The following is an 18194-nucleotide window of genomic DNA, read 5'->3' on the forward strand; positions in this document are numbered from 1 at the left end:
CTTAGAAGTTTCACATCAACACTCTTTAATTGTTTCAAAAGTAGTATCATGCTCTTATTCAGTAGGTTTCATTCTCACAGGTTTGGACATCCAGTATCTCACGAGGTCAACCAATGTTTCGACTATCAAAGCATGTCAGTGTTAAAAGTGAGAAACTATTTTTTAGCCTAGTAGATGCATTTCATTTGTTCATCACCTTAATGTTAATTTTTGGCTTGACACTTCTTATCCTTGTCTTCAACATCCACCAGAAATTTCAGGGTCTGGTTAGCACGTGCTGCACCAGACTCACAAATCACCAGACTATCTGTCAAACTTTCATGAGCATTTTCTGACTTCAGTAGGTTAGATTATCACCAAATACCACTGATAGCACATGTGAAACCTAATGAAACCCATTCTTTATCTACACAACGCAACACCCACCTGTCTTTGCACCCTATTCTACCTCTTGCTATGTATTTCATGCTGTTCATTACATACTCAAATCATGTTTGGAAATTAAAATAAAAATGCCTTTGGTACCTTGGTAAAAGTGAACAATAGCTCCCATGTTTGCCTGTCAGTAACCTGTCAGCCAACTGTCGGCCAACATGATACCGACACATTACTGACAACTTGTATTTTTACACTGAAGTAGGCTTGTTTTTATTTGCTCGATAGGAAAAAGAAGTTTTGCAATCGCCCTATAATGAATTGCAAAACCATAGTTGATAGTACTTCATGTATATCTGATTAATATTTCTCTTCTTGTGACAGGTCACGATTATCGTTAACGCCCTTTTTAGTTGTGGTTTTTCTTATATCTGCTACATATGTATGTGACATATATGTGTCACACATATGTCACACGTGTCAAACGTAGGAATTTGAAACCCATGTGCAGTTATGTGACATGTATGTAGACATATGCAAATGTATCCCTCTCTCAGATGTAAACAAATCGATATGCCAACGGCAGATCAATATTGATAGCGAAATTATACGGGAACGCCCCTAGCTATCACATTTCCGAAGTAATGCTGCGATGTTTAAAATTTAACTCCACCTTTCTTTGAAGGAGTTTCGATTTTAATTAAAATACTCCTCGCAGTTAGCACATGTGTAACTGAATTAAAGCTCTTTGAAAGACTAAAGGTGTAACTATGAGTGAAGACACTTAATACTTTTCCGCGATCATCTTTCGCCATCATTTGCATTATTGTGGAATATTAGGTTCTTTATTCCTGCTATTCACACATTGGAAGGAAAAAATACACAAGGACAGCCAAAGCCGGGGGCTTAAATGGCCTAAGGTCAGCAAAAAAGACGCGAAGAATTTACAGGAGTAGAAGAAAGCTTTAACTAAAAGAATTACAATACAATTAAACCAAGAAAGAAAAGGTCAGTCTGAAAAAAAAAACTTACAATCGAGATACGATACTTGGCAACTAGTTTAAATATTTAAAGAGCTAATAATAAATTCCTATAAACCACACAACGTGAAATATATACAAACAAAGACACCTCAGTAATATAGTCCCATAAGGTATACAGATTATACGTAGGCTAATTAACTACTCAGAGAAAAATACAGTCTGAGTACGTTCCCGGGTATGTTTTGTTTTCAACAAAGCGTCTAGGTCACAATCGTTCTTAAATACAGTGGAATCCCGATTTCTCTAACCTCCAGCTAAAACGCAAATTGGTTCGAGAAATCGGCGGTGAAATTACAAGTCCAATTGCAAATCCAAGGGAAACAAGGTTTGGTTCGAGATATCGGGGGGTTCGAGAAACCGAGGGTTCGAGAGATCGCTAAAATGAGTAACCGGCAAATTTTTACAAGGGAAAGCGAAGCGTTGTTTTCGTGATTGTTTACTTTTCTGATGGTTTTACCTCTCATCTGTTTGGTGACTACGCAGACATTAATTTGAGAAAATCAATGTGTACACCCCTGAACGTTAAATATGTAAGAAGTCGAAGGAACAGTTTTGATTTAAGTACACATTTTTGTCAACAAATTGAAAATATATTGGTTTAAAAGGTGAAGAGTTCGTAACACATACAAAAGCTGTCTTTTTTTTTTTAAATATAAGATGGCTTGAAATACTATTTGAGAACGATTGTGGCCGCTTTTTTAAAAACAGAATTCAGTGGCCACTTTGTTAAAAAACAACATCACCCCAGCAGTTCAAAGTAATACCAAGAAGTTTCAACTGTAAACGAGAGTCACCCATAGGTCATTCAAACCGGCAATGCAACCACGACAGTTTCGTTTGATTGGCGTACCGTGACAATTAAAATATTAAAGTATACCTTTCTTGGCGTTTTATTAGACTTCATTTTATTTTATTTATGGACATCAACACGTTGGCCACTGACTTTTATTTTATTTGGTGGTTCTCAGAGGAGTCGTTTTGTTCAGACTTGAACTATTGGTCGCAATTGCGGAGATAAAGATCGTCGATCCAAAAAAGAACGGCTCCTTTAGGAGCCACCAACTTTACAAAAGTAAATGAACCAACAGAGTAAACTTCTAAACAGATAAAACTTTATTAACGGGGTTTCGTAGATGAAACTTCTAAATAAATGAATAAATAAATAAAAGAAACAAATTATTAACGGAGTTTGCTGTTAAACATGCAAATTATATCAGTGTTACGTTCTCTTCGTTTCCCCTCTATGGTCTATACTCACAGGTAAAAGTCTACCTTCGGAGATGTTGATCGCTCTAGCGTACAAAAACTCGACACAACACATAGAGAACGTCGGATGTAGGTGACATCAACCTCTTGTGCAGTGGCCCCAAGCCGTCGCCCCCAGGTGAACCATAAAACCCCAAATTAAACTTAGATCAAAAGCTGGAGGTGGCGCTCACTTAGTGTCTTCGCTATGATTAGTCAGCAAAGCTGGTCCTATTTCACTGCACGGCCCGTCATATTCTCAAGTTTGTTTGAACAAAAATCTTCCCTTCAACCCAACTTGGATCGATTTGAAAAATATCTTACTAAGATCTCTAACTCAGTTCGTACTTTCAATCGCGGCACCTCGGTTTTTCTCCGCTGGGAATTACGACCCGCGCACCGTCGCGATTGGGCCATTATTATTAATCCGAGCGGATAAAAACTCGGTCCGTAACTTACTGTACGGATCTCGAACTCGGTACAGTATCTATCAACTTCTGTGTGGAGGTGTAGTGGATAGGCAACCCAGATCTTTGCTGTCCGCCAACACAAACTCAAAAGGTTTTAGAAACTATTTCCGTCCCAAACATTTTGCAACACACTTCGCCGCTCATTCTCAGGATTCTGCGGCATGACGCTTTTAAAGCACTTACAAAACTGCTAGTTACGCTGGTTAAGAAAATAATGACACTGCCTTGCAGGAGATAGGTTGGCCAAACAATTATATCCATTCATGACAGTGATGAGGTTGCTAAGTCAACTAAAAAGACACAAAACAATGAGGTGTCATTCGTTGAAAATGGAACCTCCTTCAAATCTCCAACTCTTTCCAATCAGGAAAATTCGGGATTCTTTTGTAACATTCCCAGGAAAGAGCCAGAGAGTATTTTCTTTCTTTTCTGAATAACTCCTTTGTTTGTAGCCGGAATTTTTTGAATAAACAATTTTAAACTCTAGTAGATCAGGCAATAAGACCTGAACTCGCCTTTATCGAATAATAAACACTTCAGCGAGACCGAGTGACAAAAATAACCTTTTACAAGATCTCTTAAGTTCTTCATTGCACGAAAATAATTCATTGCGGAAGTCTTTTATCAGAAAAACACTTAGTTACCAAATTCAAGTGATTAAGACTGACAAATCATTTGAAATTCAATTGCAGCGAAATAATCACTTTCGATTATTCGAAACCAGAGAACTATTCGTAGCTGTCAGGAAGCAATTTTCTTGGAATGAACACGAAAGCGTTCGATCGCTTTTCTGTAATGTTTTCCTGTCCACGTTTAAATATCATTTAATTTGACAAAGACGATCGCGAAAAATGAAAGCTTTTCAAGTACATTAAAACAAAAGGTTCATCAAGCCTTTGTTTTCTTATCCGCCCCCCGCAGATCTGGGTCTTTTTAACCAGTTCTTTTATACCTTTATACTTCTTTGAACCGTGTTTACGTACCACAAATGAAATCTTTTTTTTGACGGTCCACCCTCAGCATAATTATGCTAGGTTTCTTTGTTTGGAGGTGTTTAAGCTAATGGACTGCAACCAAACAAGAAAAGACTGAAGATTAGGTTTTCAATTCACTTATTGACTCTGGAAAGCGTATGCAAATATGGTACCTGTAAACCGTTCATCGTGACAGCTGAAAATACTGTACAGATTCATGTACAATTCTGCGATTTCGTTCAAAATAGTCCTATGCGGTTTCATATATCGTGCTGCCTGATGTCCAATCAAATCGTGGAACGAAACTAAATCAGCATCGTTGCTTATGTTATGTTGCGTTTGCCTATGCCAGTTGGATATCAAAGTCCTTATGGCATAATTTCACCCCCGAATGTAGGCTTTTGCCTTTGAGAATAGAATTTTGTTCCGGTTTCTCTACAACTATACGGAGAGAAATTTTTTACTGCTAAACTGTTGGTAAGCATGAAACGATATGAAGTATTTCGCAGCAGAGACTCCCAAGTGTCATTTTGGCTTCAAAAGAATGGTTTTCAAAATCAGCGATCGAACAAGGACGAAGAAACGAGAGGTAAGAAAACACAGAAAAGCACGGAGAAAATGACAAAGGCCACACGGACAAAAGAAGTTAGGTTTGAATCTATGCACGGTACAATCAGGCCTCGTAGCGAGTGGAAAACTTTGAGAACGAAAAGCGATAAAGTGGAAGCCAATAGAGACAAAGAGCGCTTGGAAAACAAAGACAAAACCCCGGCGATTGTGCCATCTGAAGACTTTACAGAGCGTGATGGTAATGAAATGAATGAACCCACAGAAAACTCATGCAGGTTTGGAAATAAGATCAAAAGTTTTTCAAGCCCTCTAAGGCCGAAGGGATTAGATGAGCAGGTGCTCGATAGACCCAGTCGTCACAGTATAACCCGAAGGAATTCCATGCTTTCCTTATCTTCAGAGAGACCGTCTTACATCCCAGTACTAATTCGCAATAATAACACACGGCTTCGAAAGTACAGTTTCTCGGATAAGAGAGAGGTTCTGGCATCAAAGAGAGACAACCCCACCAAAAAGGCCATGTTTCAATCGAACAACGCAACACCGGAATTAGAGAATGTGCCTTTACAACAGACAACACGCAATATCGATCCACGAAGAGTTATTAAAGAAAAATTAACTTTACATGTCGGGAAAATTCGTGGGTCGAATAAACACACTGAAAAACGAACAGATGACCAGCTGAGAGGAGAGACTGAAACTTTTTCAAACCCTCAGAAAACTACTGATATTGATGGAAATCATACTTGTATAAATCAAAGACGACTAATGACTGGTTCTTTTTCAGACAGCAACGATGAAGATTTCAATTTTAAACTTTACGAGAAAGACTCTCTACAGAGCTACAGTTTTGAAATGCAGCGAAAGCCAGTGAAGCAGAATTACCCTACGAGTATGTACAGTGCAAGAGGAAACTTACTATTGTGGCTTGGAGAAGTAAACAAAAACAATCCTCAGCTTTGGAGTTAGTTGTCATGTTAAGCTTTGTATGATTTTTATTGTAAACATTTAAAAAAAGGGTGGTTATTCAGAACAAGTTTATTTGATATGCGTAGAGTCAAAGATGATCTAACAAATAGCTCTCTCGTGGCTAAGGTCGACTCAGCGTGAAAACCGCTTCACAGCAGTCAGTTGTTATAGTAATGATGTGTCAAAAAGCTCATTAAAAAATGCTTTTTAACGAGGTCATGGATGAAAAATTAGTTGCTTTCACCCTTTGATTACTTTATAATGGTAGCACTACCAAGTGTGAGAGATTTTCTGGCAATAAAATTAAAGTCGAACTCCCTATCGATCAGTTCGAGCTCATTTGGGCTCCCATTAATGTAATTTGTTCGACAATGATAGAAAGAAAATTTTTTTTTTCCATTGCTGAACTAAATTCCAATTATCAAATTCTTGCTCCCGTTTATTCAATTTCCTTTTTCCATTTTCCCCTAAGCTGAGAAAAAGCGTAATTAAGACTCTCTCTCTTGATTTCTCTCTGGTAAAGGGTATTTCAGACAGGAAGGTCATAGTCCAGAAAGGGGCCCTCATTATTTGCAATGCTCCGCTTCGTGGATAGGTTTGCCAGGGGTCTGGCACTAATAATTATCGGTCCTAGACCCCTTCTCAGACCTCGCGGTGGTTGGAGTCAGTGCTCAAGGCGTCATATTTCACCTCGGGCGCGGGATCACTAAAGCTCAAACGCTACTAACGAGGGCCTTCTCGCAGGCTAGGATGGGCATCGCAGTTCCGAAAGTGGAACACTGGCTAATAAAATGTGGGTGGTTCAGAAGTTGCAGTGGCTTAAATGGGGCCTCTTGAAACACCATCACAAATGCAAATATGCAACCACAATCAAAATAGTATCACACTCCTGATTGTTTCTTCCGAGTAGAATTGGCCCTCTAACAACCTTTCCGCTTACAGGACGCTGGAGGAAGGGCATGATTTCCTTTGCGTTTTTCCTTCCTACCGTTTAACTTGAAAGAGAAAAAGAAAACAAAAATAACAATGCATTACATTTAACACCAATGCTGCTGGCTTTCACTCCAGGGCGAGAGAGCGACCCTCTCCCTTCATCTGCCACGAGAACTCCCTCCGCTTTCCCTGAGAATTCGCAGGTCACACCACAGAAAAAATACAATTACAAGGCAATAATCTTTTTATGGACTCTTGTCCAAATTTTATTGGCTTGGCAGACTCACATCAGATGACTGAACACCAGCCAGCTACTGTAGGCCGGCTAACAGTTTTCACCTTAAAATATCACTTATCACAATGACCGCTTTTTGAAGGCTTAATTTTTTTGTACAAGCATGAGAAATTTAGTATTAAATTTCGTTTCTTTTTTTTTTTTTGGTCCTTTGTATCTGGTGTGCATGGCATTCAAAAGCCGAAGCGATTACAACCAAAACTGTAATCTGCGGAGCTAAAATTCTTTGCACCCTCTGAAATGAGAATAATTTTGCATTCTGTTTACAACAACAGTACGGTAAAAGTTTGCTTCCGTCATAATTATCAAATGATTGATCTTCTTTTCGGTAAGAGAAATGGAAGAAATACTATGTATAATATTTAAGGGACTAAAGTTAAAAGTAATAATTTTTTTACGTGCTGAGGAAGGGGGAAGATTAGAAGAGAAGGCAGGGAGAATGAAAGAAAGAAAGGGAGAGTGGAGGAGGCTTGAGAGAAGTGATACGGATTAGTCCCCTCTTTCTTCTTCTTCTTCTTCCTCTTCCTCTTCTTCTTCTTCTTCTTCTTCTTCGTCATCCATTTTCTTCACAAAATCGTCTGATAAAAAAAAAAAAAAAAAAGACAACTGATTAGGACTCACATAAAGCAATGTTCAATCACGAGTCGAAATTGATCCAGGATTGCATTATATGATTCGGCTTTTCTTTTCCCTATATACACACATAAATTTCGATTTCAACTGGCTCCTTGTAGCTCCTCGGTTTTTACTGGCTTCTGTGATAAAAATGTTTTACCTTAACGAACAAGTATCGGAGGAAAGCATTTAGCAGGAAAGAAGTTAAAATTCTTCATGATTGGCTTGGTATATCAACATGGTTCCCCTCTTATGTGTTGTGGTATAGTACAACAAATGAAAGGGCTCTCTTTCTTAGCAATCAATCTGCCTTAACTGAAACTAAAGGTTTCTTTTTACTCAACCAGCCAATTATAACTGATAGAAAGTGAGCAAAGAAAGTGAAAGTAAAGGATGTGACTCACCAATTATGTCCCTTACACTTGCCCATCCTCTCTTTGGTATTGTAATTGAGTTCCGATAGTTGGCTGTCACCTAAGAGACATTTAGAAGCTATCAGTTTCCTCAGTAAAACATGGATAATTCATCCTGCCTGTGAATAAGTTGATAAAACTATTCTTTGTTGTGTGACTCAGGAAGCCAAGTGTGCCTTCAGTTTTCAGCTTCTCAACAGAATTCTAGTAGGCTACTTTTTACTTTTGTTTTGTTTTGTTTTCTCGTCAATTCACTCAACACAGTGCATCATAAACCTTGGCATCTTAAAGTAAACATAAAAAGAACTTTGGAAGGTAATATGTCTGGGCTAGGTTAATGACAAGAAATAGTGTACTGAGATGCTGGGGTGAGCCAAAGTACTTCATTGTACATATTGCAAACAGTGCATTTTTTATGTGGAACAAATGTGTTATTCCCAAAAATCATCTAAGGTGAGCCTTCTTGACATTCACTGAGTTGTTAAGTGTTGAGTTGACACTAAAAAGAAATCCCACAAAATGTTATATGTTTCAGGTGTGCGACCCACAGCCTAGAATATACGCTGCAAGGTACCAACAAAAACCAAACAAATGAAAATAAATGGGGTTGAGGAAAAAATTCCCATGCCATTTAAGTGGAAAAAAAAACAAAAAAAACAAAAAAAAAACACTGGCCCATTACAGCCAAAACTCATCCCAGTTTCACATGTATAACCCTTTAACCAGGATAGAACACATCTAATTTCTAACTCACCCAAAAACACAAACCAACCAGTGCTCACACCCTGACCTATTGATCCCCAGTGTATTGCGATAACCAGAAGGCAAGTGTGACGCCGATTGAGTAAGATGTCTGTTGTTTGAACAGATATCTGTGGCTAAAAACCTCACCTCAGAAATCCTCAGGTACACTCCTCTTGGGTTGCTACCAACATCAAAGTAGAAGCGTTTTTGCTCCACACGCTGCTCACGAGAGGCAGGCAAGTCACTGGATACTTCCTCTAAAAGAAAAAGCAAAAAGAAAAAACCACAAGATTTACCAATACATGGAGTTGTCAAGATAAATTATCACAACCTGCTAACATACAGTAATTCTCTCTTGAAACTAGGAACATTTCCTTGTGAAAAACATCAGAGAAATTGGATAATATGCACCTCTAGTCACATGACATGCTAGCTTTGCAGGTGGGATGTACTGAAATTGAGAGGAGCAGTTGCACGTTCATAACCTCTCAGAGCTTAATGGTGATAGTCCTAAACAAGGGGAGCATGGGTTTACTCTTTAGCCTTTTCACTCCCAAAGTGACCAAAACTACATTTCTCAAAACAATACCAAAACATCTTTTCAAGCAGAAAGGTAAGGAGACATAAAAACATTGAGTCAGTTTGCTAGACATAACGTCTCGTAACGTCTCGTCTCGTCTCAAAATTTCATCACAACATAAAAACATTAACTACGAGATATTCTTGATTCGACTCCAAATTCTCAGTCCAAACCTATTGGAAATGTATAGCAAACATTGATGAAAATGTTTATTTAAATCTTGAGAGTGGAAGGTTAAAAAAGGGTCAGAGTAAGAGAGCCAACCATAACCTCTCCCCACTTCAAACCCAAGGGTAACAGAACAACAAAATGTATCTATGGGAGAGAAGACAAATAGAAAGCCAAATAAAATTTGTGAAGTACTTGATTTATGTTCTGTTTAGTAGGAATCAATGAAACAAACAAACCTTCTTCAGAGCCATATTCCTCCAATACCTCTGAAAGGGCATCTCTTATGTCCACAATGCCTTGAGCTGGAACAGCAATATTTGTGCGACCTCCACGGCCATATGTCCCAGTTTGGTTGATCTGAAAAAGAAAATGACTTCCTTTGAGAATGGTTCTGGGACCATAAAACTGAATCACCTCTCTACAGTTTATTAAGTGTTTTATAAATTGGTTGGTTTACAGGAAGCAACATGTTCCTTCAGAACACTTCCTGAGCCCTTCTGGTCAATAGAATTCTGTATATTGCACTGCCAGTTTGTGTACAGTTAACCCTAGAGAGATTAAGATCCTTTTAGGGAAAAATTACCATTGGTATTGACAAAAATGACATTTACTGAAATGAAGCCAATGTTTTGTTGGAAAAGACCCACATTCTGGTTAGCAAACTATTAAATAAATCAACCATTTTAACTAACCAGCCAAAAGAGAAAAATACTACAATTACCTTTAACAGTTAAATTTGCAGTTGAATACTTAATGTAACATGAACAGTTTTTATTAAATACTAAGGACAGGTAATCCTTAATTTTCTTTTCTTAGACAGTTTAATTTGCACTCATTGACCCTATTGTAAGTAACCATGCAATGACAGAAACCTTGAGTCCCATCAAGGTGTTTGTCATTAGTGATCATAGAATCATTAGATTACTCTGCAGAAATCCCTTGCTACTTGTCCACTGCCTGAGTTGTTTAAACATGGAGAGTTTTTCCCTGCTCTCTATGTCCAATATTCTCTAAAAACAACATTACTAAAATGAAAACTCTGGTTCCACTTCTAACCACTGAGTAATATTGTATACTGATAGTGAAATCCTATACGAGTACCAAGGGTGTAAGAAAATATCAAGGAATACATAACATTCATTTCCTGTTTCTCATAATGAAGAGTCTTGTAATCTGGGAGAGAATGTTGCACTACATGAATCTCTATTAAACTACTTAATTGTTTGGTAAAATTCAGTAATAAAGAAAGTCCCAACACAGACCTTGAGGAACTTTCCTCTGTTGTTTTCTTTGAGGTCCAGATAGTACATTCTGTTATTTGGACCTCTAATGCTTTCGCTAGAAAATACAACCAAAAAAGTCACATCTGATTATTGAAGCTAGTTAAGCTAAGGTTCTAGAAAAATATCTAAACCCTTGAAGGCACTAGTAACTATACTGTAAATCACAATTCTTATGACCCAGGATATGTTTCTCAAAGGTCCTGGTAACTAATAACTGGCCCATTAAGCCGTTCTGTTTTCCTTCAAGATGGGGGTTTCAGTAGTATTGTAAATTATTATACAATGAAACTATAAGATAGAAAAACTAAATGGTCTGGTTAGAATGCCAAAGCCTGCTTCTCTATTCTTAAAATTTTATTTTAAAACACAGCTTCAGGCTGTTAAGTTACCAGAACTTTTGAGAAACAGACCCCACAACATGTTTTGTATGTGCCACTTCCAAAAGACAAGCTGCTGTCATTAATCTCTAATAGTTCAAATTTGAGTGACATGTTGTGTCGAAAAAAATTTATAATACACAGTAATTCTTCAAGTCAAGCAAAGCATAATACAACAGTAGCTTGGTCCATGTGATATTTCACATTAACCTGTTGCCCATTGTGTGTCCTGTATGGAATATTTAAGACAGAACTGGATTTACATGGGTTTAGAAAATAGGGATTCCAGGGCTGGAAATTAATGGTAACCTGTTAACCAAAGGTTAGTAATTTTCAATGTTTGGTTACTAGAAATTTGTCCAACTAACCCGACATGATTAGTAAAATTTTCTAACATATTGAAATATTGGTAGACCTCAGGAGAAAGAGCACATAGACCCGACTCTAAGAGGAATACTTAGAATACTCAAGTTGTTAAGTCAATTTTAACTCTTTTTAGAGAATGTGCTGTAGATGTACTGTTCTTGACTAATCATGGTAAAACAAGAGGGAAATAAAATAGGTGCATAATTGTCAACGTTTTTGAGGTCACCATGCGATTTCAGCTACTCTTGTTTGAGATATCGTAACTTGTGAGCTTGGATACCAAACTTTATAATTTGGTGAGTAAAAAAGATGTCTACTAACCTGAAGGGTTAGTGATCAAAAAATTAAATTAGAGCCCTGGATTCAACAAATTCACAGAACTTGGCAAAACAACAAACTTCATAGAGAAACACTTTCTAGGGGCACTAATGAATTTACTAATTATACCGTATTTATTTATCTATAAGCCAAGAGATTTTTTCACAAAAATTTACCAAAACAGATCTCAAAAATTTGAGCTAGAGAAGGGTTCTCAGCTTATAGCCAAGTGTTTTTCCTAACATAATTTTTTTGAAACAGTAAATTCAAAGGAAACATAGATATGTTTGTCTATAAGCTGAGATATTGCATGCAGAAGTAAACAACAAAACAAGTTGAAGTTGGTCATTGACTTTATTTATGTGGTTGCTTCCATTTTAAGGAGCGGTTTGTTCTTTTTGGCACGTAGTAAATACGGCTTACTGTTTGTCCTCAGTGTTGGCAAGGAATTGTTTGTCCATCTCCTCCTCATCCGCTAGTTCTGCCGTTTCTCACAGTAGATTGCTTCATCTTCTGTGCCGTCTAGAGTATTAGAGATTCTGCAGGTTTTGAACGAGTGTATAGATCTTGCGAAAGCGTTTTAAAAATTTTGAAACTGACCAATCAGAATCTTCCATTCCCATGATTGGTAAACAAACTCGTCACATGTTACAGTGTTGAAAGATGCGATCCCGTGAAAAGAAAACTTACCTTGGCTTCTCTGCTTTGCAAACCAGTCAAGTAATCTCTCATCCAGCCGTGGATATTTCGGAGTGCAACGCCCCATCGTTGTGCGTTTCGCTGACATCTCAAGCTCTCCAATAAAGAGATTCTCTTGATCTTTCCTCTAGCAACTCGCTGATGACTTACTCTCTGGTTATTTTGGAATTGTTTTTGACGGCAATACTGCATGGAAACTCTTTTCTGTTTCGGAACTTTTGCGTTCATTTCAGTTTGTTAGAGAATGGAATTCTCTGAATATGGTCTCAGCATATAGCAGAGTATTTTCAATTTACACGTTTTAAGAACCTTCCTGATTAAAACAGACTGAAGTTTAGGGTCTTGGCTTACAGCCGAGTTCGGATTATAGATGAATAAATACGGTAAAAGTGGCACAGGCTATTCCTGAAGACAGAATAATGATCTGAAATAAATACTCCTTCTACCAATACCTCATCAAATTGCCAGATTCCTCTGACTCCTCGTCACGTTTTGGTGCTAAAATTAAGGTAATTGAATACAATTAGAATAAATAAATTTAAAAAAGAAAAGCCACTAGCAGCAAAAACAAAGCCAGAGCTAACTATTCAATGCTCCAAAATCTACTGAACTGTGCCTGTGACCTCCAGAGAATTTGGGAAAAAACTGATTTACTAACATGGGGATTGACTTCATTTATAAGAAATGCTCTAACAAAAATAAATATATTCTTATTCTTCATTCTACGATTTAATTCAAAGGCATTTACAAAAAGAAGTCCCCTACCCTGAGCTAGAAAATTTGCAAAGGAAGTCAGCTTGGTACAGAAATCCCGTGCCACACCCATAGTGAATATCACTTTGCTCTTACCAGAGCGGTTAACAGAAACCTGTCAAAATATAAAGATATGCAACCCCAGTATTACCAACACTACCACAAGTCAAATAATTATAGCATAACGTTGTTTTGGGAATTGTTTATGGCAACTTCTTTCTGTTTCTTGCACCTCCCATTTTATAAATAGGAGGCTGGGTGTGAAATGTCATTACCAAGCTGGGTTTCCCTTTGCACCCAAAATGCCTTGTTTGAGGCACCACCTTGGAGCCACCTCACTTGAAATTTCAGCTAGCAGCCTAATTTCCATGAGACAACCTTGTGCTAGTGACATCATGTTCCTAGAATGTTTCCTAATCCCACCATATATTTACTTCCTCAACTGCTTTTTTCTTAACAAGACTGTTATACATGGGAGACATGTTCAAGGGTGGAGAGACTACCTATAGCACTGAATGTTTTGAAGCAGTGCAGCTAATAACAAGGTATAGGGTCTATATGCAAAATGGCACTAATTTTCATATAAGACTTGAATAGTTTCATGTGCATTAAATGCCTTGTAGTTTAGACTATAAATATCTGTGCCGGAATTAAGAGGAGACACTACAAGTCAGAAAAATTCCAATTTCAGCATTGCTTGTCACAGTCAAATGACAAATTAATGTCAAAAACCATTCAAAACGAAGAGAGTAACAAGAACATGACAAAGAAAATAACTTGACTAGAAAACAAGTGACAAATGATGAAAAATTTAACATTTAAAAAAGATGAATTTTACAAAGACACCAAACTATCTTAACTCCCAATACGTATAATGTGTATTACAACACTATATTTATTGGGCATGCAGTGGCTATCAGGTAAATTGGAGATTGGAGATTTTCCAGCAACTATACAGAATGCTCTGAATAAATCTCTGTGGCCTGAGCTACATACACTTGCAGTTTTTTCTTTTTTTTTTTCCACACACACACTACTCCTGCTTCTATCATTTCTTCAAACCAACCTTTTGGGAGAAGCCTTGAATCAATTTCTCATGACACTTTAAATAAAACTATTCTCTATTTTGTCCAATAATGTGTGGCTAACAGGGCTCGACACTAACGGTAGCCCACTTAAGCCACAAACTAGTAGAAATTCAGTTTTAGCTAATAGTTTTCAATTTCCACTGGCCAGTTTGGCTAGTAAACAGACTGAAATTGTCATAACATCTAAAAACATACAAGATGTCACTAGCCACTTGGCTAGTAAGTTGAAAAATTAGTGTCAAGCCCTGGGTAAACATCTCAGTAGCTTTACTTTCCTGATCTCTACAGTCTGAAAGATAATCATCATGCCAATACTTTTTTGATAGACCTAAACTTTTCCTTCAAAACAATTTTTAGGCCCCAGACAACTCTGTGCAGTTGTCATGCATATCCTGTATCAAAAAACTCTAAGCCTATCTCTCAAACATGATTTTCAGAAGGCACAGTGAGTAATTTTTCACATAAAGTACCAAAGCATTGACATGTATGTGCTATCAATCAACTAAAATAGAAGACATAAATATCTGTGATAGTTAGGACAATTGATATTGTCTTTTAAAGGTATCACCCTGCTCTGATAACTAAAACACAACACCTGAGAAAATGTACACATAACTCAAGTTTCATCGCTTGGGCAACTCCAAGACAAATATTTTCTTATGAACTTAAACCCACATACGAGGAAACTTCAACAAGTTTTACAGAGAGGGGAAGAGGGCTTACTCAGAGGAAAAAAAAACAATTTAGTATGAAAGATTTAAATATCTACTAATATGCAACATAGTCAAGGTTTAGTTGAGCAATAAATTTGGCCACAGAAGTTTGTGGCAGATTAAATGTCGAAAACAATTCTTTCAGGTGTTTCAATATACAAGTCACATTGTAAATACTCATGAATAATTTAATACATAATCCTTTATGGTTCTTTTCCTTTGTTCTTTTACCTTAAGTTGTAGACAATCCATAACACAGACCTGAATATCTTAGTAATGATGATTACAAGAAAGCTAGAAAAGTTAAAAACTTTGAAGAAGTATGTTTAAATATTGATTCAACTGAGAGTAGTCTCTTGGAAAAAAAAAACGCCTTTCAACACATATTTCCTTTCATGTGATTACCAAAACTGGAAAATGAGCAGCGGACGTAAAGCTATAACATAATATTCATATCAGTTTCGCTATGCAGTGAAGGTATTACACAACTATTTACTATAATCTTGATCACTATTTCGCGTGAAATGCCATATTATTTCGGTACATAAATCACTTTTAGCCCTCTTTCGATCAGGCATACTTAAAATTAAAACTTCTGACGAAAAAAATAATGAAATCGTAGTATGTTAAATTGTACAGGCATGTAACTTGTACGAGCTAATATTTGGTCGTAACATAACTTGTTAACGAACGACCAACGAAGACAATCTCTACCAAAGTAAACGGTTATTGGGAATGACAGCGAGAGAATATATTTCACTCTTGGTTTGTGCTAAAATACGACAATTCTAAGAACTTTGGAAAATCACAATAGCAAAAGAAATTTACATAATTAGTTCCTGAAAACGTTTTAGCAGCCGGCAAGATTTTATGCATGAAAAAATATATTTAAATCAAAACAGTCAACAAGATTTTCATATCCTATTTTCGTGTTTTTTTATTCTAGAAAAAAAGTTTAAAAGACGTTGCTGATTTGGTTCTTAAAATGGACAAATAAAAACGTGGAAAAGCTAACGACAATGGCAGAACATGCTAGCGGCCTGCCAATACAGCTGAATAATTGATAATCGGTGATTTTTATCGTAATATCAAAACACTGTCTTTCTTTTCGAGAAGAAAATATTTCCTGCACTTGAAGACTGGATACAAACGTTTTTGTTACGAACAGAAATTAAGCGCGAAAGCAAGAAATGGCAAATCTTAAAAGCACGAATGACAAATAGCAGTACATTTTGTCTGCATACCTTATTTATAACCCTACAGGAAGTCCCGGCCATTTAAATTCAGCCCGACCAAAAAAAAATTATCCGCGAATTCGCAAGACTGCTGACAGATTCGAAAATTATCAACTCATGACGGGTTTGCCTAAGTGAACGCTTAATTATTGCATATAAGGGGCTTTTTAAAATCAAAAGAGTTGTAGAGACACCCTGCTTGGTTTGGGTTTTTTTTATATCGAGGATATTTTACTCTCCACCGCTTCACACCTTTCCGTTGCGCCAATCCAGTTGAAATAAATAAATGCAGAGACAGTCAAAGACAGCCCACTCAAACCATCACGTTAGCTTGTTTACGGTTTTCCCAGGAAGAGGACATTATCTAGGTTAAAACCCACGGCTCGATAAGGCTTCAGCGAAGGTACAAATGTCTTCCATCGCTACCGGCTAAAGGATTTTATTGTTTCACGACTAACCTCTGCAATTTTGATGAACTTGCCACGACGATTTTGCTTCACATCCACGTAAAAACGTTTAGATTGTATTTTCAGTGACTTGCTGAAAAGTTCAGTGTCGCCTGGCGGAAGAAAAACTCAATGTCAAAAACATTTGGAGAAAATATGAAACGGCACAAAGGGGAAGACTTAGCGACCGGAGGTTGAAGGGCCTTCGAAAGCTGTCAGGATATGGATCTTTAAAACAATTTTTTCTCCTTCTCTTCTCTACCGCTCCAAGCTGAATTCCCTCAAAAATACGAGACGAATATGAGTGGCTTCGTAGAGATTTTTTTTACCTCGACCATCTTGTCCTTCATCCGCATATTCCCCTCCGTTCGCTCCCTCACTAGCAGCCATTCTTCCTTCTCCTACATCAGCCTCGGTGTTCCCGTGCTCGGCACCAGCCATCTTGAGTGCGCACGCACCCAGACCCCCCGCACTATTTATTTAGAAGAACGACATGTCCTTATATGGAAGTGGTCCCTGGAACTTGGGTCAAAGGGGACAATAAAGACTTTAGAGAGTGGAGAAAACCCCTGACCGAAAAAGTTGAATGCAAAAACTTTCCAAAAGATCAGTTTAGCGTTATTTAACAAGTACAACGAAGAAATGTATATCTATCTGGACATTAGATTAGTAAAAATCTCGTAGCATTCCTGACCTAAATGATGGATAAAACTTTAGATATACGCCGTTTTTGATCTGTGACAATTGTATTTCTTATTTTAGCTTTTAATACTTTTTATTTTTACGGAGGACCTCCCTGAAAACCATGTATTTACGTGACGGGCGCTTCCTCCTTAAAGATTGTTTATTATTATTATTATTATTATTATTATTATTATTATTATTATTATTATTATTATCATTATTATTATTATCTTGAAACAATGCTGAAAATCCTGCATATAATTATTTCATCCTAAACATTTACAACACTCGACAGTAGACACAGAAAACACTTTGATCTTTCAGCATAAACTAAGAGGCTGGAAAGATTGGATAATTTTCCATGTAATGCCACTAAACCAAATTTTTTTGCCGTTTCTCCTGATTCTATTAATTTAATTTTTTTTAATTTTTTTTAAATTCATACCATTTTCACTGCATTGATTTGCAGTGGGGAAGGACTTCTCAACTATTTTAAGACCCTTGAGTGTTGGTCTGGCCGGGGCTCGAACCCTCGACCTCCCGCACAACAGTCCAGCGCACTATCCATTGGGCTGCGTGGGCGGCGGTTATTCGTCTCGGCTGTCGCATTTATCGATATTTTTTTCTTCATAGAAGCAGTGGCGCGGTAGAGCCCATTATGTTGCCTTTTAGCAATTTGGAGGTGAGAAGTTGTTAGCTAATTAACTTTGAATATTGAAGTATATAAACCCTTCTGGTTCAGCCAAAAGTCACTTAAGTAAAGAAATCATTTGGGTTTTCTTTTTCTGTCGTATGAGTTTGGGTCTGTTTTGCTAAATCAGTAAACTTTTTCTTA

General features: G+C 37.2%; 1 protein-coding gene across 1 annotated transcript; it reads right to left on the reverse strand.

Annotated features, from left to right (window-relative positions):
- Positions 1-6816: 6816 nt before the first annotated feature.
- LOC111337209 (transcriptional regulator protein Pur-beta) lies at positions 6817-17163 on the reverse strand. Its single transcript, XM_022943472.2, has 9 exons — positions 17005-17163; positions 16688-16788; positions 13206-13308; positions 12893-12938; positions 10660-10735; positions 9634-9754; positions 8794-8903; positions 7894-7963; positions 6817-7452 (listed from the first exon to the last, which is right to left on the reverse strand). Exons 1-9 carry the CDS (start codon positions 17114-17116, stop codon positions 7364-7366), a joined length of 828 nt encoding a protein of 275 aa, XP_022799207.2. The 5' UTR covers positions 17117-17163; the 3' UTR covers positions 6817-7363.
- Between the last annotated feature and the right edge of the window lie 1031 nt (positions 17164-18194).

The sequence above is a fragment of the Stylophora pistillata genome, chromosome 3, assembly GCF_964205215.1.
Source record: "Stylophora pistillata chromosome 3, jaStyPist1.2, whole genome shotgun sequence".
Taxonomy (NCBI): domain Eukaryota; kingdom Metazoa; phylum Cnidaria; class Anthozoa; order Scleractinia; family Pocilloporidae; genus Stylophora; species Stylophora pistillata.

Excerpts from the sequence above, each read along its gene's own strand:
- LOC111337209 (XM_022943472.2), bottom strand. The coding sequence starts at position 17,116 with ATGGCTGGTGCCGAGCACGGGAACACCGAGGCTGATGTAGGAGAAGGA. Across the intron at positions 13,309-16,687 it reads AGTTCATCAAAATTGCAGAG|GTTTCTGTTAACCGCTCTGG; the intron begins GTTAGTCGTGAA and ends ATATTTTGACAG. Across the intron at positions 9,755-10,659 it reads ACAGAGGAAAGTTCCTCAAG|ATCAACCAAACTGGGACATA; the intron begins GTCTGTGTTGGG and ends TTTCTTTTTCAG.